Source organism: Lissotriton vulgaris, chromosome 12, assembly GCF_964263255.1.
Source record: "Lissotriton vulgaris chromosome 12, aLisVul1.2, whole genome shotgun sequence".
NCBI classification, from domain to species: Eukaryota; Metazoa; Chordata; class Amphibia; order Caudata; family Salamandridae; genus Lissotriton; species Lissotriton vulgaris.
Genome location: NC_141700.1, coordinates 558,310,337 through 558,333,981, shown reverse-complemented (window position 1 = coordinate 558,333,981; position 23,645 = coordinate 558,310,337). Strand labels below are relative to the sequence as shown.

General features: G+C 46.6%; 1 protein-coding gene across 1 annotated transcript in view; it reads right to left on the bottom strand.

Moving 5' to 3' along the window:
- The window catches only part of LOC147677738 (uncharacterized), a 633,794-nt gene that overhangs the window by 112,228 nt on the left and 497,921 nt on the right, over window positions 1-23,645 (bottom strand). Inside the window, exon 9 of the mRNA XM_086946495.1 lies at window positions 4,973-5,008. Coding sequence (XP_086802621.1) covers window positions 4,973-5,008 — 36 coding nt within the window. The remainder of the gene's footprint in view (window positions 1-4,972; window positions 5,009-23,645) is intronic.

Sequence of the window (23,645 nt, the reverse complement as noted above, 5' to 3'; positions counted from 1 at the left end):
CCCAGTTTCCGCAGCTGAAGTATGCAGAACGTGAGATGTTGTTGAAGCCGATCCGGAGACGCACTCTTTAGCAGCCAATCGCCTAGATAGAGATAGACGAAAATGTGCTTCCTCCTCAGAAAAGCTGCTACGACTGCCATGCACTTTGAAAACGTGCGAAGAGCTGACTTTAGCCGGAAGGGCAGGACTGCGAACTGGAAGTGGCTTGTTTGGATGCAAAACCTTAGAAACTTCCGATGCTTTGCGGCGATGGGGATGTGGAAATAAGCATCTTGAAGATCAATGGACCACATCCAGTCCCCTTGATGCAGAAGTGGAATTATTTGATGTAACGCCAACATTCTGAACTTTTCTCGCCGAATGAACTGGTTGAGGCGCCTGAGATCTAGTATGGGCCTGAACTCCTTGTTTGGACCTTTCTTTGGAACTAGAAAGTATCGGGAGTAAATGCCTTGCAGACGCTGTGTCTTTGGGACCTCCTCGATGGCATTCTTTAAGATCAAGGCAGACACTTCCTGTCTCAAAAGATGTATACGATGGGTCACAGACTTTTGAGGAGGAATGGAAGGCGGAGGGGACTTGAATCTAATGGCATATCCATTCTTTACAATATTCAGAACCCATTTGTCTATTGTGATGTTTGTCCACTCTTCCAGGCAAAAACTAACACTTCCCCCCACTGGAGTGGGTAACGGGCTCAGGGGAAGCAAAAGCTCACTGTTTTTGTAGCTGCTGCTTGTTTCCAGATGCGATTACTGGAATGGGGTAACCCAATGTGGTTTGAGGACCTGGGTGATCAATGATATAAGAAAGAAGGGGTCCTAACCAAATTGCTTCAACAATCAATATATGCACAACATTAATTATTTCAGTGAGCTTCTTGAGTTGACCTGCTCCATTGAATCAATCAAAAAACTTTTTTGCTACTGCCAACAGCAATACGCAAATGATAAAGTACCTGACACAAACCAGAGATTATTTGGAAAACATATGGAGTTTAATGGATTACTCCATCTGAAATAGTCATTTCTATATACATTTTTACAGTTATATACATTTTATTCTAACGGTAAAAATAGAGAGCCATCGGCTTCTAAAGGGGTGCAAGAAGAAAGAGAAAAGAAGTGATTGTGAAAGAAGGGTGTAAGCCTCAAAAGAAAAATGTGACAAGTGAAATATTTTAAACAATTTCAATGTTTTTGCAGCTGTGTTTAGTTATTCAGCTTATTTAGCAAAAGGCCACAATAAATGACTGCTGTTATTTCATTTATACAGACATGTATGACATGTATAATGTTTTTCTAGATGGTGGTCCTATTTGCACATGACAAGGGGGCGTCGACGTTTCGACCCGTCTTTTGGTACAAGGGCGATTAGGAGCCTCGACCTGCGGGTCTTCCTCAGGACTGATACGGACCCGTTTTTTTACCGTAGACTTCTTCAAAATTAACCCACTGTTAGCTAATGGGTGGCCTCTGTCCTCCTCTTCGGGGATAGATGTATGGTATGTATGGTATAGATAAACGTAAAAGACCACCCAACTTGGGTGGATTAGCGTCTGTGTGAGATGTTACAAAGTAGATACAGACACAGTTCAAAAGAAGGGGGGAACGTCCCAGGCACTTATATGTCGCCCGGGCGTCATACCAATTGGACTCTGGAACCTCCGTGCGTTTTTACAAAAGTCCCCGTTCCATTTAAAGGGCAACCGCTGAGCGCTTTCCTTCTCGCGTTTTGCCTCCGCCACACCGATCCGCTGATTCAGATCCAGGCATCCATATGCGGACTGCTTGGAAATGCCACCTCTTCCTCGACCAGGACGACGCTGGGAGAACTGAGATCTTCTCTGATTCTGCTGAGACGACCAATGAGGGGTTTGAACACTCTGCTGGTTCTGTCTCCTGTCGTACGGACGGTATTTTTTCTTAAAATCCTTCCTTTTCTCAAGACCAACAGCTCTCACTGTATCAAGTTCCGTTTTCATACGTGACATCTCATCATCAGCATGAGATCCAAAGAGTGACTTTCCGTCAAAAGGCAGGTTAAGAATGTGTTGTTGTACCTCAGGCTTAAGACCTGTGAGCCTCAACCAAGCGGAGCGCCTGGCGCAGAGTCCATGCACGTAACCATGGGCAGACAAGTCAGAGGTATCAGCGGCTGCACTAATCACCTGGTTAGCTACTAGCCCACCTTCATGTAAGATCTCCAGAAAATAGTGTTTGTCTTCTTTTGGAAGCTTCTCTGCGAAACGAGACATGGAGTGCCATAGGGCATGGTCATAGCGACCCAGCAAAGCTGAAGCGCTGGCGACTTTCATGTAGGAAGCAGAGGTGGCACACATTCTCTTTCCTACTGAGTCCATAGTCTTACTGTCTTTATCTGGCGGCACAGAAGATGACGGCGCTCCTGTTTGATTCTTACGTGCTGCTGAGACAATAACAGAATCCGGTGTTGGCTCAGCCCTCAGAAAGAACGGATCATTGTCCGGTGCTTTATATTTCTTAGCGATCCGAGAAGGAACTGCTCCCAATGTTGCTGGAGTTAAGAACTTGTGTTCCGCTGGCTCCAACAGACCTGGCACCAGAGGAAGTAAGGGCCTTGACGTTAGCTTTTGGTGCAAAGTCTCGAAAATCACCGTTGTCTTGGTGGTAGAGACCGGCATTTCGATATTAAGTTTAGCTGCTCCCCGACAGAGAACCTCATTAAATGTAAAAACGTCATCAATCGGTAAAATCCTACTTGGAGGAGTTGATGACAGTGTGGGGGAATAGCCCCTTTTCGAATTTGTAGACCTTGTAGAGGATCTAATATCACGCCTTTTCGAAGAATGGTGACGTGATGATCTAGGCGAAGGTGAAGAACGCCTCCTCACTGATGGAGACTTTCTCGGAGGAGTACGCTCACGTCTTCTGGGAGAGTGCACCGACTGTCTTTGAGAAGATCTTGATCTTGCATTAGATCTTGCAGACACAGGAGATCTGGATTTAGACCTTGGAAGATTTATTTTCCTTGTCTTCCAGTCTCTAATATCACCCAACCAGCGCAGCGAGATATTAGTTGCTGGCTGAACAGGTGAAGGTGCTCTCAAGGGCTCTGGAGACACTTTCACAATCTGCAGTTCAGAGGAGGAAGAAGAACTCCCAGAAGACACAGTATGAGCCGAAGACCAATCCTTAGACACCGTCCTAGGCTTCTTAGGTGCAGGAGACGCTGACAACGACCTCCTCGACGACGATCTCCTCAACGGCGATCTTCTCGTCGGTTTCTTCAGCGTCGATTCCCTCGGCGGTGATTTCCTCGGCGGCGATTCCCTTGTCAGCGATTTTCTCGGCGGCGATTTCCTCGGCGGCGATCTCCTCGGCGGCGATTCCCTCGATGGCGATGGTCTCTTAGGCGTCAATGTCATGCGCCTCGACAGCGATGGATTTCTTGACGCCGTGTGCCTCGACGCCACCTGGATTGGACTCTTCGACGTCGAAACCTCTGCTGGTCGGATCGACGTCGTGGCACCTCTCGACGGCGACCTCCACTTATGTTCCGAGCCTCGTGGCGGCGACCGTCGACGTCGATGAGACGACGTCGAGTCCCGCCCTTTTGCAGTCGTAGGCGAGCTGGACCTGGACCGTCTACGCTCATGTCTCTTCTCACCTTGCTTCGACGGCGTGATCTTCTTCGACGGCGAAGGATGCCTCGATGTCGACGGTCGTCGCAATGGTGATTTTGATGCCGATTTTGAACACAGAGGTACCTTAGAAGAAGATCTGTCCCTCGACGTAGTAGGGGACTGATCTTTTCTCTTCTTCCCTTTGTCTTTGCGCTCTTTGTGCGAAGAAGGCCTCTTGGAATAAACATCTTCTCTTCCACTCACAGTCTTTCCTCTGTCATACAGGGACTGAATACTGCTCTTCTCCCTCTCCTTGAGAGTTTGGTTAGACAACCTGCTGCAGTGGTAGCAAAGTTCTGGCTTGTGAGAAGATGGTAAACAAGCTACACAGACCGAATGAGGGTCTGACTTGGCCATTTTTTTACCACAGGCCGGACACTTAACAAACAAGGCTGGCATTATGACTGGAAAAATAGTCAAAAAGCAGAAAAAAATTGCTTAATTAGTCAAACAATGACTAAAGACATCGAGTAATGACGAAAAAATTAGAGAAATACCAGAATAAAGTGATAAAATATCACAAACTGGCAAGCTCAATGCTCCAGGATCCTCACAGAAGGAGCCGGAAAAAAGAACTGACCTAACTGTCACCTGTGGTGCATGATGGGAGCCTGGAGGCTCATGGAGGTCTTAAAGGCACGGCGCCAAGTTTTTCAGTTGTTACTATGCAGCCTATCAAGGCCAAAGCTGCCTCTATGACCCTGCCTGTTTTTACCTTTGAAAAGGTTGTGTGTTTCAAAGAAACCCAGGGCAGTGTTTCTTCTTTACATTATCATATAATGTATTATATGTGTCTTTATTTAGCAAATGTAAAAAGTGTTACATGCAATAATGGCAGTTTTTTTTAGCCTAGTATGGTGTTTTTCAGGCTGCATATTTATGTGTATATGCATTATCTATATATATATGGGTTGTTTAGGTGTTTTTTATATATATATGTACATATATGCATATTATTGGCTATTGCTCCGGGGTCCCGCACGTGGGTGGGACTATTCAGTGCTTATGACTTTGATGAGTATCCCCTGGAAGAGAACCAGGGCCACCACTCCTCATCAATCAATGTTTGTACCAACTGAAGAAGATGAGAATTTCATAATTAAGATTAAAGTGGCAAAGACAGTTATTCCGAGGGGGAATACAATCTACCCGCAAACTAACTACAGTAGTTTGAGTGCAACAGAAAACACAGACAATTTGAACGTGCTAAACTATCTAATTTGTTTTACCACAATGTCAACTCAGCGTGCCCTATTAGTTGCATTTGCTTGATAAGACTTAAATATAGAAGTAATGAAGTAATTTTACCTTCTCTCTTTTAGATTCCGTTCCTCTGTCTGAGTGCTGAAGAGGTGGAAAATCATAGGTTAATAATGCTGTCCGCAACTGTACCATATATACTCAAACATTAATCTGATTTTTTTTTTACAAAAGGCAGTAGAGCAAACTACCACCTCCCCCCGTGTCCTGGGGCCACCAATCTGCATGCCTGAAAACGGAGAAAGTATTTTTAGCACTGACTCTCAGGGTGGAAAGGCACAGCAGTCTAAGGCTGGCTCTGGAGGAACTGTGGGATCGGAAGTAAGAACTTAACAATGCCAGAAATAACACTCACTAAATCAATTTCAAGTCACAGATCTTTCTTTTAAAAAGGTACACTATTTTAATGCACACACATAATCTTACACACAAAATTGAAAATATGTACAAAATGGCAGGTGGAAAAAACAACTAGAACCCCTTCTAAAGGGCCTAAGAAACAACAGGGGTACACTCTAAAAGAAGGTCACTATAGTCAACTAACTAAATCCAGATTCGACCCAGTAAATCTGGGAAATCACTGATGTTTGTGTGCTTGTGCTGGTTTGCTCAGGACTTTTAGGTATGCCGGGAAACAACCTTTACAACGTAACTTTTACAACGCACTACCATTACAACAAAACATTTACAACGCAACATCCATTACATCGCATGCCATTACAACGCAACCATTACAACGCATGACACTACAACGCATACCACTACAATGCATGTCATTACAAGGCAGTCATTACAACGCATACCATTACAACGCATACTATCACAACGCATAGTACCCTTACACTATTCAACACTTACCCTACTGTTGCACCCCCTGGAGTTAGAATAGTAATTTTTAACCCTACACTATCCAACACTTACCCTACTGTTGTACCCCCTGGAGTTAGAATAGTAATTTTTACCCCTACACTATCCAATACTTACCATACATGCAATGTAATGGTATGCGTTGTAATGGTATGCGTTGTAAAGGTAGTATGCGTTGTAAAGGAATGCGTTGTAAAGGTAGTTTTTAAAAATTCGATGTAATGGCATGCGTTGTAATGGAATGTGTTGTAATGGATGGTGCGTTGTAAAAAATGAGTTGTAAAGGTATACATTGTAAAAGTATGCGTTGTAACGTCATACATCCAGGTATGCCTATAGTAAACCAGGGGAAGGTTATCGTTATAAAAATCAGGCCTATTGATCTTCTCTAAGGGTGGTCACACTTGAAGAAGCAATGCAAATAGATTTTTCCAAATGCCTGGGGATTTTTATTGCATTACCACCATACCAGACTCTTTTACCTATTTTTAGAACGATTAAGCCTGTTTTCATTTCATTTTATCTGTACCTGCACGGATAGCGCGCCAATACCTCTGGGGAGACAAACGTTTAGGGCACGATAATTACTACAGATTATGCGGTCGTGTTCAGTGCCAGCAGACTGTTATGAACTGCTATTTTTTTTTATCTGGTTTTAATTTTAGTTTACTTGCACTTTTAACGTGCTATATAATTTTGGAGAAATAATGTTTGGGCGTTATTATTTCAACATCAACTACACGGCCGTGTTCAGTGCGGATAGTCTGGTTTCTACTATTGCTACTCGCCTCTTTGTTGGCGGTCTTGTCCCTGTTAAGGGTATGATATTTAATGGCAGCTAGGACGCGGAGGTGTGCAGCTGGCAAGCCGAAGGTGCACCTAAGGCAAGCCCGTCTGCGCCCTTCCATGTCCGGAGAGGGATCAGGAAACCTGGTTCCCCACAGTTAAGAGAGACAGGTATTCACTGCAGCCCAGCTAAAGGCACTTCAGATGTTTTAGCATTAATTGCGGGTCTCTTTCGAAACATCAACAAGATCTGCTTAATTTTCAATGGGACAACAACCCGGATGCCTTGTTTCTTACTGAGACCTGGCTACATGAGGATCGGCAAAAAACATAATTGCAGCTCTCCCGATTAACTACTCTATAGTCAAGAAAAATAAACAAGATAGGACAGGCGGGGCTCGGGGGGGGGGGGGGTGCCATCATTTATAAAAAAGATTTTTAATGCAAAGTTAGAAATGTATCTGCTTGTGAAACTTTGCTTTTTGCCCTCTCGCTGACGCATGCATTTAAGCTATATGAGGTCTTGATCGATCGCCCCCCTGGGTCTGCTGGACCTATGGACTTAGTAGCTCCCCTCATATAAAAATCCACCAACTTTACACTACTTGGTGGTATTAACCTACACTTGGAAGACTTCAAGTGCAGCCAGAGTACTTCCTTTATAGAGGATTTGAGTGTCCTCAGTCTTGGTCTGCATAACTCTGCACCCACTCATACAGCCAGCCATCTTTAGATCTGGTCTTTTGCAATGTAAAGGAATTGGTTACAGATCCTCCACTCAAGTTACTGTGGTCTGATCATTGTGCGGTACCATTTAAGGCTAGTATCTCATGCGGCCCTTTAACAACATGAACCATACTCTTTTCTAAATTCAGAAATTGTCGTTTCAGCCATGGTTAAGAATCTTAATAGTACTTGGCCTATTTTAAACCAAGCAGCTGAAATGATGCAGGACCTGGTTCATGACTGGCTTATGGTGGCCATGGAGAAAACGCTATTGGCTACAGATAAAGTCATTGGCCGGTGTCACCCACCAGCTCCCTGGTTCAATGGCCTGCTCAGACCGGAAAAAAACACTGTAAAGACACTGGAGAAAGGCTTATACAGAGGAGGCTAAAACTAATTATAAAGTTGCTCTAAACAAATATCATGGGCTCTGCAAATCAGCTTGTGCACCATTTTACTCTAAGATCTTAAATACCTAAAACTGTCCTGAGACACTTTTTAAGGTGGTGCAGGAACTTTCTGATTCTAGTAACTTACCCCCTGCACTTCCCATCTCTCAGACCCAATGTGAGGATCTAGCTCACTTCTTCACCCGCAAAGTGAATAATATCCATGACCAACTGGTGAGGGATTGCACAGTTGGAGAACATATCCCAGAAGCTGTAGATGATGATATTTGTAACCCTATACTAGCTGATAATAATGATAGTCTGGCTAATCCTGCATTCATTTCTTCAATAGGGACATGGTCTCTTTTAGATATGGTGATCTTCAAGATCATACTACAGTCTATCAAATCACGATCCCCACTGGATCCTTTATTGCCCAGCTAGCTTGGGTTACTGCATGCCAGTTCGTTATTAACAATAATGGATTTTCTCAATTCCTCCTCATGCGAGGGATATGTCGCTTTGAGTTAGGATTACTCAATGGTTTTCTCGCTTTTGAAAAAAGCTAACTTGGATCCAACCAATCTGTTGAATTTTCTCCCTGTTACCTATCTTCTCCCAAAGTTTGGAGGAACATGTAAAGGCTCAGCTTACATCATGGGTGTAATTAAAATTTTTTTGCATCCCTCCCGATCATGTTTTAGGGCGGAACACAGCGCAGAGACCACCCAAATGGGCGTATCTGAGCACTTGAGACAACACCTAGATGATGGTGGAACTTTTTGACAGATTGCTGTCCCTCGGTCTGGAAGGCTCAGCAGTGGTGTAGCTTATATCGTTCTTAAAAGATCATACATTCCAATTGCAAGCCGTAACCTCTGAAGTCCTACAAGGCTCAATTATGAGTCCCCTGTTGTTCAACATCTACGCCTGCCATCTGGCGGATGTAGTGGAGAGTTGTGGCTTGACCCTATTTTCTTATCCAGATTCCAGTACTTAATTTGTAAAAACTTAAGTGTCAGGGCTGTTCTCGGAAGGCCACTGCAGCCTGCACCACCCATACCCTGCCAGCGCTGCCAATGGCAGTACTAGCATAACGCCTAACCATCACAAGCCTACAAGTGTGACAATTCAGACAAGTTCAGGCCACAGAAAGCTATAATAATGGCATGAGAGGCTGGTATTATTTATTTTTAATGTATAGTGACTTAATAAACACGGGTGTCGCGCTCATCTCAAAATTTAAAAAGAAAGCGCCACCAGGTGGTGGACTGTCATTAGAGCTAATGCTGACAATTAAGTTGCTGTGCTGAGCACCGGAAACCACCGGCACAAATTAAGCACTGGATGACACGCAGATCATCTTTACAATGATATGCACAGAATCATATACCCTCTGATCTTAACCTGAGCTTGAGTCTCATCTCCTCATGGATGAACAAAAACTCACTCAAGCTCAATGGGAATAAAATGGAGGTCATGATGCTGGACAAGCACTCCTCTCTCTGAGGTCCACAACATTGGCAGGACTCTGCTCACTCCATCCTTGAAGGTCAAAAACTTGGGATTCCTGCTGGAAGACACGCTTTCTATGATACCTCTGGTGACCAAGGTGACTGCCACTTGCTTTACTGTGCTTAAGTGGCTAAGAAAGATAATTTGGATGATTCCCGTTACAGCCCAAAGGACTGTGATCCAGGCCTTAATTAGCTCTAGACTGGACTATGGTTCCAAGATCTTTTGGAGCGTGATCATGTGGAAAGTTTGCCTTGTTGATGTTACTCAGATCTAACACATGCTGCCATGTCTCCTTATTTTTTCAATATATGTAAGCAGCGGGAGCAAAATCCTACTTTCCTATCTTTTAAGTGTTTGTGTTTCTCTATTGTTTCAGGAAGAGATGAGAGCATTCTCTGGAAATTCCAGGTCATATTCGAATTAAAAAAATTCAACAACCACCAGTTTGTTGTTACTCTCTGGCAGATTTTTATTTAGAAAGTAGCTCATCCTTCCTCCCACTGACAGAGTGACACGGGAGGAGGTTTCCCTGGGAAACTCAGGCTGTATTTTCATTGTTATTGTACTTGGGCGACCGGTTTCCTCTCCTATGCTGCCCATAATTTTTTGGTTTGCTGCGCTGCTGCATTTGTGGTCTTGACTGCTGGCCACAATTGCCATATTGTGTTTGCAAAAAAAGTTACTTTGTTGGAAGGACCTTTGATATTGGCACCTGTAAGTTCTATAAGGTTGCCTGGCCTGAAGGACCCTATATAATGTATCCGTCTCTATATCTGTTTTGATGGCTGAAGAGCCTTTTTTCGTTGATGTTCTGTCCATCAAATGGCATGTCCATGATCTCAAATTAGACTACAGGAATGTATGACTTGGGGGAATTAATTATCTCCAAACATGTCATCCAGTCCTGACACCATCAGGAATACAGAAACATAAGGGGTCTTAGAGGCTATTTTAAAATTTCAATATAAGATGCATGAGTTTCAGAGATAAACATAATAAGCACTCCTCACTCTCATGGCTAAGGGCTGGGTTGCCTATCTGACGAAAGGCACTTGAGAAGGCATCCATAGCTGCATTTATTCCTCTATGAGATGATCCTAGATTGTAGTGCATCTATTTTTACAGTGGGAAGGGCATTAAGTGGAATTATAAATTAGTTCCATTCTGAGTCCTTACTAAGTGTTCCCGGTTGGTCCTCTCCACACATATGGAGGTCACGTCATCATCATTGAAAGCAGATGATCTATGTTATAATTTTCACTGTCATTATAATTATGAGCAATCCTATCCACCCAATGTTCTTCTTCCAATGAGCTAGACATCTCCGTAATATTATTGGTGAAGCCTGATTTTCATGGTTTCCATCTTTATAGGGTACAGTACTTTGCGGAGCATGACTAATTTGTGGCATCAGAGGTTCAGGTTATAAAAATGGTGATTGAGGAGTTTAAACTGCCTTCAGTGACACTGGGTAAGCGAAGGTGGAGACAATCGTTGGCAAAATGTCCTTTACTAATTCCTACACAGTATTTAACATTTCAAGTGGTACTTGACCCATTGGCACTTTAAGAGGTAGCATGTTAAGTGCCTCGATGATAAAAGATATTGGGATTCATAAAGAAGCCATGTCCACTGATGAGTCTTTACACATCTTCTTTTTCTTCTTCCCAATCCACATATTAAATTTTTAGGTCCGTTGGCCTAGTGGCTCCATGAGACTCAGGTTGTCCCCCCTCCTCATTGAAGAAGGCCTTCATTTGATCCAAATCTTGCTAGTTGATTTTGTCATCTCCCTCTTAGCCAGATGATGCATACAGTAAGAGCCTTCTTGGTGGTTGCAAAGGCACTGGTGAAAATGTCAATGATTGCAGAGGCATGATTTAAGACACCAGATAAATTTCAGATGCGGATGAAACCAAGGACAGTATTGGTGGTAAGGCTGGCAATGCTGGTGGCAGCATTATTGGAAATGCTGCACCTGAGATGGAGACTTCAATCTTGGTGCTGTTGCTAGAAGCTCATTGAGGGGTGATTCATAAATGGTTGGCTCGTCGATAAGTGGCTAGTTGATGGTTGGCATGTTGACGGAATGCCAAAGGTTAAATCTTTGAAGGTTCGCATTACATAGCTTGGCAAAGGTTGGATTGTCGACAGATGAGTTGAAGATGGTCCAAGTGGTGTTCTTGTCGATGAAGGACTTCTCTTCAAAGAAGGCAAGACTGGTGTTGTGTCAGAGCTCTTTGCCGATGACGTCATCGTCAACTAAAGGACAGAGTCCAAAGTCTGTCTTGTTGTTGCTGGAGGATGAGGTGCTCTCAAAGGGGTGACCAACATGTCAGTCATGTTGAAGTGGAGGAAGCTAAATTGACAGCTTATTAAATAATCTTTGCCTGAATGAGAGGACTCTGAAGAGGTTTTTGTAATCTTCGCTGAGACCTTAGTCTCCAGTGGCAATGCCCATGTTGACTTCGCTGAGTACTTATCTGAAGCCTCTCTGACATCTTGTTTTGCTGCTGAGGGCAATGGCTGACTGGTTGTATGACTATCAAAGGCAAGGTCACAGGACTGTATAGCATTCTTGGAAGTCTTAGACTTCTCTGTGGAAGTTTTCTCTGGCTTACTTTGAGTTCTTGATCTCATTCCAATTATGAGAAAATCTTCCAACCGGGCAGAGCTCTCCTCAGATTTCCCGACAATGGTTGCTTGATAAAAACCAATCAGGTAAATGAAAGAGTCCACCAGGGGAAGGCCTGAGTATGTTGGTCTGATAGGATGGAGGTGCTGCTAATCAGCTATTATTATTATTATTATATTTAAGTTTGTAGAGCGCTCAGCTACCCGTAGGTTTCCCGGCACTAAAACCAAAAATGAGAGGGGAGAGTCTGAAGAAGAGCTGTTACATGTTGAATAACCACGTTTTTACCTGTCTGCGAAACCTAAGGTAACTGGGTTCAGTTCGTAACTGAAGGGGAAGAGAATTCCAGAGTGAAGGGGCCAGCCAGGCGAAAGAGCGGCCACCCATTCTGGCTTTTTTGATTCTGGGAACTGAGAATAAGTGTTGGTTAGATGATCGCAGAGTGCGGGGGGAACAGTAGTGCTGTACCAAGGATTTAAGATAGGGTGGGGCCAGGCCAGTATTTATTCTGTGCATGATGCAGAGGGCCTTAAATTTTGTGCGGCTTTCAATGCGAAGCCAGTGCAGAGTACGTAGGGAATTGGAGGTAGGGGAAGTATTGGGTAATTTGCAGAGCAGTCGCGCTGCCATATTCTGGACTGTCTGCAATTTGCGAGTCACCTCTTTACAGGCTCCCAGGAGAAGGATGTTCCCGTAGTCCAGTCTAGAGGTGATTAGAGCCTGAACCACGGTTTTCTGTGTATCCTGGGGAAGCATCCAGATGATCTTACGCAACCACTTAATGATAGTAATGCAAGTGGAGGAAGTTTTAACCACGTGGTTCTTCATAGATAACTGGTCGTCAAAAATGACGCCGAGGTTGCGTGCTATTTTAGATGGGGTGGGTAGAGTGCCCATTTGAGAGGGCCAGTGTTGGGGTCCCCATAAGGTGGTATTATGGCCAAACAGAAGAAGTTCTGTTTTCCCCCCGTTCAGTTTCAGTTTGTTGTCCAACATCCAGGCTGCGATGTTGCTCAGTCCTGTACAGAGGGAAGATGAAGGGGAGTGAGAATCTGAGGAAAGAGAGTAGATGACCTGGGTATCATCGGCGTACGAGTAAATAGTGAGCCCAGCTTGCTCCGCAATAGCAGCCAAAGGTCTGACATACAAATTGAAGAGCAAGGGGCTCAAGATGGAACCCTGCGGAACACCGTACGCCGATGTAAAAGTTTGGGAAGTGGATGAGGAAGAGAAAACTTGGAAGGTGCGGTCCGATAGGAAGCTAACAAACCAGTTGAGAGCTGTGCCGATGATGCCAGATGATCTGAGGGCATTGATAAGAATGGGGTGGAAAACCGTATCAAATGCAGCACTCAAATCAAGCAGAATGAGTGCCACAGTTTCCCCCCTATCTACTCGGCATCGAATGTTTTCAGAAACCCCCAGCAGAGTAGATTCTGTCGAGAAACCAGATCTAAAACCGGATTGTGATGGATGTAAAATTCCCCTCGATTCAACATGGGTTGAACGTTGAGAGTTGATGTGCTTTTCCATGATTTTCGAGAAGACCGGAAGAAGTGAAATTGGATGTAAATTAGATGGAATGCTAGGGTCAGCATTACCCTTTTTTAGCAAAGGCACTATCATCGCATGTTTCCACGCGGAGGGTACTGTAGCTTCTCTAAGGGAGGAATTTAGAAGATCCATAATGAGTTCGAGGGAAAAATTGTCCAACCTTTTTAATATTTGGGGAAAAGAGGGTCCAGTGGGGAACCGGATTTGATTTTGCTGATAATATCAGAAAGAGTCTTGATGTTAAGCGGATCCCATGTGTCGATCAACTGTAAGGCGGGAGGACAGGTATCCCATGGGAACCTAAAATCACAGGAGATCGTAGGTGGTGTGGGGGGGGGGGTCTGCTGTGCAGGGGTAAGAGACCTATCCTCTGAGGTCAATCGATCAGAAGATGAGATTGGGGCAGGTAAGTAGGGCAGAGAAGGGGGGGGCAGGTTTCTCAAAATTGGAATAAATTGTATACATTTTGGCGATAGAAAATTCAGCCAGTGAATTGCACTGTGCCGTATCTAGACAAGGTGGTTTGGGCTGACACAATGCGCCCGAGAGTTTTTGTACTACCTTAAAAAGTGCTTTAGGACGATTTTGTGCCTCAAGGATAGTTAGGTTAACATGTACAACTTTGGCAGTTTTGCATAAGGAATGGTATTTTGTTAAGGCAGCTTTGTAGATTTGCTTGGAGCATAGATCATATTTTATGCACCATTTGCGCTCAAGGTTTTTGCAGATGGTTTTTTCTTTTTTTAAGGCAGCTGTAAACCAGGGCGCAGGCGGGTGGTGAAGGCTGTGCTTTTGCATGCGCTGAGGTAGGCATGCATCGGCAGCCTGTGCAAGCCAGACATTTACAGCATCAGCTGCTTCAGTACTAGTGACTTCCGTGAGAGGTCTAGTATTCTCAAGATGGGAGTTGAGTTTGTTAAGGTCTAATTTATTCCAGTTTCTGGATAGTCTAGATTCTGTAGGGTTTGAGGGGGTGATCGGTAGACGACCAATGGTAATAATGAAAGTCACCATATAGTGGTCAGACCATACAATAGGTGAGGGAGCCTCACAGTCAATGGCTTCTAGATTAGAAAGAATGGGGTCCAGAAGGTTCCCTGCTTTATGCATAGGACCAGAATTATGTAAAGTAATGTTTAAAGCAGCCAAGTCCTGTAAAAGATTGCTACTGGTGGAGCAAGAAGGATCATTCAGGTGCAGGTTGAGATCACCAATAATTGAAAAATTAGTTGAATTCTGGATTAGCGGTGCTATATACTCAGGAAAAGTGGCGGCCCAGGAACTCGCTGGGCCGGGGGGCCATAAATGAGAATCCCGGAGAGAGTGAAGTTGGGAGACAGAGAAAGCTTAAACAGACCTGCCTCACTGTTAGGTAGTACAAAGTCTTCCCATTTACAGGAGTAGTCTGTTGTAAACTATGGCTATCCCTCCACCATCTTTCATTACTCTGTTTTTTCCAACATAAGTGTAATTGTCAGGGAGAGCAGCAGCAATATCCGGGCCAGAGTGGTCTTTTAGCCTTGTCTCGGTGAGGAATAGGGCTGCAGGTTCCTCCGAGACAAGTAGATCAAAGATTTCTCTCTTATGTTTGACTAGTGATCTACAATTTAAGCTAATCAGCGTCCGAGTCTGGGGCAGGTCTGTAGCTGTAGGTTTAGGGCGTGAAGGAGGAAAGTCAGATGAGGCTATGTTGGTTATGGAGGGGAGGGAAGTAAGCGGGAGCAAGCAAACTGGGCAGGTAAAAGGGACACAGTGAGGATTCATGGTAGTGCAGTGAGCACACTGTGATGGCCTGAGTCTAAGGAGAGCTTCCCTGGAATAAGTATGAGGTAGCCCAGAAAGTGTAAGGCCAGAGGTCAAAGCCCCTAGTCCCGGCCCGTCGCGGACGGGCGCAGACGGGCTTGCCTTAGGCGCGCCCGCTGCGCTCGTCCGCTGCGCTTCCTAAAGTTAGATTTTAGGAGATTTCACCCCGCCCCCTTCTTCTGACAAGAGAAATCTAATAACTCTAGAATGGGCTTTTTGCTTCAGGGGATCATGGATCTCCAGATAGCCAGGAAAGTAATTAAGACTCCCAAAAGTACAGCAGTTATTTATAAAAATAAAAATCTCTGGTCTTGAAGAGGACACTTTAAAAAGACTGAGGACGCTTTTAGGTTCAATAATTGTCATTGTTTTGACATACAAGAACAAGTAACTTACCTTTGGTAACGCTTTTTCTGGTGGACACAATATCTGCCTGTGTATTCCTCACCTTTTGAATACCCCCTGTGACAGCATTAAGCGGGAAATTTTTTCCTAGCTCTACCACATCGACGTGGACGTCACAATAGACAGGCTCCTCTTGCAGCACCGTATGATGTCATCAGAGCCACTAAAGGACCTCGTCGGCGTGCTGACGTCAGTTCCACCAATTTTTTCCGTGCCACCGAGGCAAACGGGCGGACTGCTACATTTCAAATATATACATAACATATCAAATATATACACATATGCAAAATCACAAATGCATAATCAATAAAGGCAAAGAGAAATAGCAAGGGAAAAGCATTTCTCATTATTAAAACATAAACATGATTAAAATAAAAAAAAATTGGCAAAAGCAGGTGGACAACGGGGAGTCGGGTGGGACCGTGAGGAATCCACAGGCAGATATTGTATCCACCAGAAAAAGCGTTACCGAAGGTAAGTAACTTGTTCTTGTGATGGATACTTCTGCCTGTGGATTCCACACCTTTTGAATAGACTCCCAAAGCCATATCTTTCCCGGAGGAGGGTGTCCACCTGACTAGACCAAAAAATCCTGCAAAACCGAGCGAGCAAAATGGCCATCCCTCATAACCTCACAGTCCAAGTAGCAATGCTTTGCAAAGGTGTGGAGGGAGGCCCATGTTGCTGCTTTACAGATATCAAGAACAGGAACACCTCTAGCCAAAGCAGAGGAAGTAGACGTAGCTCTGGTGGAATGAGCTCTGATATCTTCAGGAGGGTCCTTCTTGGCCAGGGAGTAGCAAATCTTGATGCACAAGAAATCCACCTGGAAAGAGTCCTCTTGTGCACAGCCTTGCCTTTCATCTTCCCAACATAGCCCATGAAGAGCTGATTGTCCAGCCTCAGATCTTTTGTCCGATCCAAATAAAAGCTGACAGCTCTCTTAGGGTCCAAACAATGCAGTCTCTCTTCCTACTTGGAAGGGTGAGGAGGAGGATAGAAGGTGGGTAAAGTAATGGACTGTCCAATATGAAAAGGGGTAACCACCTTGGGAAGGAAAGCAGACCTGGTCCTTAGAACCAACTTATCTAAATGAATGGTCAGGAGGTAATGAATGAATGAATGAATGAAAGGGAATTTGTAGAGCGCGGACTAAGCCCAAGGGCATCAAGGCGCTCAATAACCTCCTGCTGCAAAAGCAGTGAGTGATCCTCTGAGCGCCAACCCTGGCGAGGAGGGTAAGGAGGAGGAAACTCCAAAACGGAAAGGGCGTACCTATTCTCTACAAGATTAAAGACCCAACGATCGGACGTGATCAGCCTCCAAACTTGTAGAAAGTGGGACACCTGACCTCCAACCGGACCAACATGTTCTAAGATGGGGAATCTAGAACTGCTTTTCTGTTGTACCAACGGTGGCGGGAGGAGAGGTAATGGAAGAAAGAGGAGGACGGCTGTTGTTAAGCTGCACCCCTGAGGCCTCTTTTATTCTTCCCTCTGTATGACTTGTACAAGGGATTCTGCTGTTGCTGACTCTGTTGAGATTGTTGGCGCCCACGAAAGGAAGCAGACCTCCCAAATCCACGATACCACTTATAGGCGTATCCTCTAGACTGCACCTGGAGACCCAGAGACCTTGCAGTAACCCTGTTGTCTTTAAAACGCTCTAAGGCTGAATCCGCGATAATGGCAATCAAGAAAACCCTTGGCCAATCCGGTGCGATCAATATAACTTGGGCCCGGTCTTGACGAATCTTCCTCAGAAGGAGTAGTTTCTGTCCTGTAACTCCAGTTCTGTAGTAGGGGTATCTCTCTTATAGTCATAACCTAGTGAACAGTCCCGCCCATGTGCGCGGACCCCGGAGCAATCAAAAATAATCTCTTAAGCTGTCAAAACATGCAGACCTGCATAGACACTTAAGAGAGAATTTAAAGACAGATAATGCAGCCTATATCCACAGGCTACACTGCCCAATACTTCAACTGGAAATTCCACCAAAAACCACAACAGCACAGCCTGTCCAGGGTTTTCCACAGAGAAAAACCTTGCTTTTTACAGCAAAACCCTCTGGAATGATAGAGAGGAAGGAGTGGATAGACAAGCCCCATAGGCAGCCATTATGTGGCTCAAAACAGGATACTGTGCCTTTAAGAGAACTTTCCAGAAGCCTCACAGTATCCCAGAATGCAGTGCAGGTCCCTTTCACCATCAGTTCTTTTTGAAGGCGTAACACGCCAGACCTGTAGCATTCCTTACATGAATATCTCTCTCCACCGGGGAGGAGGGCGGGCGCTTATGACTATAACAGAGATACCCCTACTACAGAACTGGAGTTACAGGACAGAAACTACTCCTTCTGTAGTAGGGGATCTCTGTGTATAGTCATAACCTAGTGAATAGAATGGCAAGCCCATCCCCACACCAAAGCGGCGGTGGAGAAACGAGAAATAACACCACTATTGTGCGAACAAATATCGCAGCAAAGCCTGCCCAACCTGAGCATCTGCCCTGGTATCAGTGTCCAGACAGTAATGCTTAGCCAAGGCATGGACCGACTTCCAAGTGGCGGCCTTGCAGATTTCTGCAATCGGAACATTAAGTAGCAAAGCAGTCGTGGCAGCTTTGCCCCTGGTGGAATGAGCCTTAGGTTTACCTCCTAAGGTCGTATTAGTCTTTTGGTAACACAATGGTGTACAGGACACAATCCACCTAGAGATGGACTGTTTTGAGGTAGCAAGACCGGTCCAGACTGATCCATAATTGACAAACAATTGATCTGAACCATGAATATCTCTGGTTTAAGCCAGATAAAATTCCAACACCCTCCTAACATCCAGGGAATGTAGGGACCTTTCCGCTGGAGATGCAGGATTCTGAACAAACGTAGGCAAAGTTATTGTCTGGTGGACATGAAAACCAGAAATAACCTTTGGAAGAAATATAGGGTGAGTATGCGTAACAACCTTAGCAGCATGAAATACAGTATAAGGTTCTTGGCAAAACAACGCCTGAATATCACTCCCCCTGCGGCCGATGCGATGGCCACGAGGAACGCCGCCTTCCAGGACAGATGCTGCAACGAAACCCTATGAATAAGTTCAAAAGGCTCCTACATCAATCTGGACAGCACCACATTCAATTCCCAGGAAGGCGAAGGAAGCCAGACAGGCGGGAATGCTTTCTTCCAGCCTTCCAAAAAATCTTTGATCACAGGGATCCGGAAGAAGGAAGTCTGAAGGGCATTTCCTGTAGGCAGTCAGCGCAGCAAGATGAACCGTAATGGATTAGACATTAAGGCCCGACTGCGCCAGGCGTAGAAGATACGGAAGGATGACATCTTCCTTACACGTCGTCAGGCCATGGTCCTTGGACTTGCACCAGATGCAAAAACCTCCTCCACTTGTAAGCAGAAGAAGTCCTAGTGGAAGGATGCTTAGCCTCCTTCAGTATGTCCATACAAACTTCGGGTACATTCAAATGGCCATATTACACCATCTCAGGAGCCATGCAGCCAAACTCAAAGACGAGAGGTTGGGGTGCAACATCCGCCCCCTGAACTTTGTGAGAAGGACCGGCCTGCAAGGCCTCCGTATGAGAGGACGGAGAGACCGGTGAAGCAGGTCCGTGAACCACCACTGTCTGGGCCATTCCGGGGCAATCAGGATCATCCGCGCCCTGGACTGGGACCGCTTGATGAACACCGCCGGAATCAAGGGAAAGGGTGGAAAAGCGTACAGAAAGCTGTTCGACCAGTTAATCCAGAACGCATTCCCCAGCTTCCCCACAGGCAGTACCTGGAGGCGAAGTCTCGGCATTTGCCGAAGACCTCTCCTAGTACTTCGTTGTTTATGACCCATTCGTGGTTTTCCTGAATCAGTCTGCTCAGCACGTCTGCCTGAACATTCTGCACACCTGGCAGATGGGTAGCCGTCAGAGTCAGTCCTCTGGATAAAAACCAGCGCCAGATCGCCCGCGCCTCCTGCGACAGAGTGCGCGATCTCGAACCTCCCTGCTTGTAGAGGTAATACATTGAGGTCATATTGTCCGTCTGTACAAGCAGAGAGTTGGTCTGGAAGGACGGAAGAAACGCCTTCAGTGCCAAGTGAACAGCTCTGAGTTCCCGGAAAATGATGTGATACGTGGACTCCATCGGGGACCACGTTCCTTGTATCTGCAAGTTTCCGGAAAGCGCCCCCCAGCCGTGGGGAGACGCGTCCGTCACGACAGTCTGTGTGGAAATGTCCTTGTGAAAGGGAACCCCTCTTAGGAGATACTCCGCTGAACACTACCACTTCAGAGACTGAAGAGCACGCAGAGACAGTCGTATCTTGTCGCCCAAAGATCCTGTCTTCTAATCCCCCTGATCCTCCAAGCACTCCTGCAAAGGTCTCATGAGCAGCCGTGCGTGTGGCGTGAGGAATATACAAGAGGCCATCGACCCCAGTAGAGAAGACACCGTCTCCACTGTCGTAGATGGGGCGGTCACAAGAGCCTGAGCCTTCCTAAGGGGAGATAATCGACTCTCCTCCGAAGGAGACACGCTTGCTGACAGCGTATAGACGGAGGCTCCCAAGTACTGTATGCACTGGACCGGAATGGGGACAGACTTGGACATGTTGATGTGCAACCCCAGCTCGTTCAAGAGAACGCACGTCCTCTGGAAGTGCGCCTGAGTTTCCGAGAAGGAGGAGGCCTTGATCAACCAATCGTCCAGGCACGGTTAGAGAAGCCACCTCGTTTTTTCTCAAGCGTGCAGCCACCACTGCCATGCACTTCGAGAATTGTCTGGGCGCAGACTTCAGCCCGACTGGCAGTACTGTGTCCTGATAATGATGGGCGCCGACTTGGAATCGCAGGAACTTCCTGTGTGCAATGAGCACATGGGAGTATGCATCCTGTAGATCTATGGCACCAAGCCAATCTCCCTGTTGCAGCTGAGTATAAACCTGATGCAACGACAGCATGCGAAATTCCTCTACTGCGAATCCACTTGTTTGCGTGTCGCAAATCCAGAATGGGCCTGAACTCGTTCCTGCCCTTCTGGCGAACCAGAAAGAACCGGGAGTACAGACCTCTCCCCCTTTGAGACAGAGGTATGACCTCTATCGCCCTTGTCCTAAACAGGATAACGGCCTCTGCTCAGAGCTCGCGCAGCTGAAACCGCAAGCCGACCGGAGGAAGTGCTGGAGGAGGGCCGATGAACCGAAGACTGATGTAGACCCAGCCGGCCTTTGTTCGCCGAGGAGCAACAAGCTCTCCCGCGTATGCGCACAATATACTTGTAAAGCATTAAATGGCGGCCCGGGACCACCGGCAAATCCTGGGAGGAAAAACGCCGCTAGAAAAGGCCTCAGGCCTCAGGCCGTTCTCCATGCCCCAAACCTACAGCCGTCCAAAAGTCCCCGATTCAGACTTCATGCGAGCCACTCACTACTCTCATGGCAGCCCAAGGGTTGCCCAAAGAACAGGAGAGTAGAAGCACACTGCTGAGCCGCAGGCTGCAGAGACGTCAGGTGAATAAAAATATGGCAACGTAGGACCAACCCACAATACCTGGGGGTCGGCAGGAGAGAAAAACTCTGCTCCGACACCGATGCCTAGATCCGAAACTATCAGGCCCATTAGACCACCTCTTGTAAGGCTTCCCTCCTGTCTCTCGGCAGAGGAACCACAAATCGGTGAAGAAAACCCCCCCACAGAGGGATCTCACAACAACGGTCCAACAACAGCGGGCCACAGCGCGAGGTCTACATGCCGCAACCCCTGCGACCAAGTCAGGAGCACAGTCGGAGCCAGAACCTCCTGTCAGGCGGTAGTGGACGAAAGGTAAGTCCCGCCAACCAGTAAAGAGTCGGGGAGGGACTCCCCGTGCTCATGGCAGACGTATCCCTGGCATCAAGGCAAGGAGGTTCGCAGACTGAGGGGCAAAAGGCCCCTGGGGTGGTGGGCGGAAGAGGGAACCTAGAGGATTCTGAAACATCCCCGGAGGTCTCACCAGTAGTGGTTGAGCAGGAGGCGACCTAGCAGACGTGCAGGCATGCAAGTACTCAAAACTAAGCAAAAGGACAAACGTCCCTCGCTTACACGTGGTGAGTAACCACAAACTCCCCATCAGAAGGGTTCCTCGACGCTGATCAACTGCTCTGCGTCGTGAGTGGAAGGTGCCGGGAACACAAAGTCCCCACCTACGACGGGAGGCTCACCAAGGAGCGAGGCCTGGAACAAGACCCAGGCGTCAAGAGCCGGCAGTACTCTGCGGATGTAACCCACGACGCCGACCTCACTACGACGTCACCATCACTAAGACAGTGACTGTCTCTACGACAACCAACACTCAGACGTCAAAATCCAGGCGTCAAACACGGAGACGCCGAGCCATCCCTAACGGTGACGTCCGGACCCAACGAAAGAGAGCAGAGCCCAAGTGACCAATGCCCCAAAAGGAGCATCACTGCTCCATGACGTCGAGCCTCACCGCTCCATGACGTCAAGCCTCACTGTCCCATGACGTCGAGCATCCCTGCCCCATGACGTCGAGCATCCCTGCCCCATGACGTCGAGCATCACCGCTCCATGACGTCGAGCATCACCGCTCCATGACGTCGAGCATCACCGCTCCATGACGTCGAGCATCACCGCTCCATGACGTCGAGCATCACTGCTCCATGACGTCGAGGCACCCCATGACGTCGGGGAACCCCATGACGTCGAGGTACTCCATGAGATAGAGACACTCCATGACGTCGAAGTCGAGACACTCCATGACGTCGACGTCGAGACACTTCATGACGTCGACGTCGAGGCACTTCATGACGTCGACGTCGAGGCACTTCATGACGTCGAGGCACTCCATGACGTCGACGTCGAGGCACTCCCTGACGTCGACGTCGAGGCACTCCCTGACGTCGACGTCGAGGCACTCCATGACGTCGACGTCGAGGCACTCCCTGACGTCGACGTCGAGGCACTCCATGACATCGACGTCGAGGCACTCCATGACGTCGAGGCACTCCATGACGTCCAGGCACTCCACGACGGCCCCGACGCCGACTGGAACCGCGTCATAGCTCAGACGTGCCCTTACTGGGGATAACCCCAGAGATTACAGCATGGGACTCGGTAGAGGACCTACCCTCACCTCACCCAGAGGCTGAAGATGCCTTCAAACTCCTCTGTTTGAAACCTGGAAGCCGAAGCCCCCTAGAAAAGAAGGTACAGAGAAGACAGGTGTCCAAAGACACAGGCAAGCACAGAGTACAAACCCTGTGAGCTTCAACTTTGGCCTTCAGTTCAGCTGCAGACAAAGCACATGTCAGACTAGAAATAGTCTCAAGACAAGAAGACTGCAGAAATTCTGCCAAAAAAACACAGCAGAATGCAGATAAAGGCCAAAGACGTCGAGTGAAGCTACAAAAATCCAAAAATATCACAAAAATAAAATAGAAAAAGCTCAGAAAAGAAGAGCTAATGCTCCAGGGTCCTGCTAGCAGGAGCCGGAAAAAAGAACTGAAGGTGAAAGGGACCTGCACTGCATTCTGGGATACTGTGAGGCTTCTGGAAAGTTCTCTTAAAGGCACAGTATCCTGTTTTGAGCCACATAATGGCTGCCTATGGGGCTTGTCTGTCCACTCCTTCTTCTCTATCATTCCAGAGGGTTTTGCTGTAAAAAGCAAGGTTTTTCTCTATGGAAAACCCTGGACAGGCTGTGCTGTTGTGGTTTTTGGTGGAATTTCCAGTTGAATTATTGGGCAGTGTAGCCTGTGGATATAGGCTGCATTATCTGTCTTTAAATTCTCTCTTAAGTGTCTATGCAGGTCTGCATGTTTTGACAGCTTAAGAGATTATTTTTGATTGCTCCGGGGTCCGCGCACATGGGCGGGACTATTCACTAGGTTATGACTATAACAGAGATCTCCTACTACAGAACCTGAGGAATCAAGGGTATGGGAGGAAACGCGTAAAGGATTTGTGAGCTCCAATCTATCTGAAACGCGCCCCCAACGTCCCCTGCATCTGATACTGGAGACTGCAGAACAAC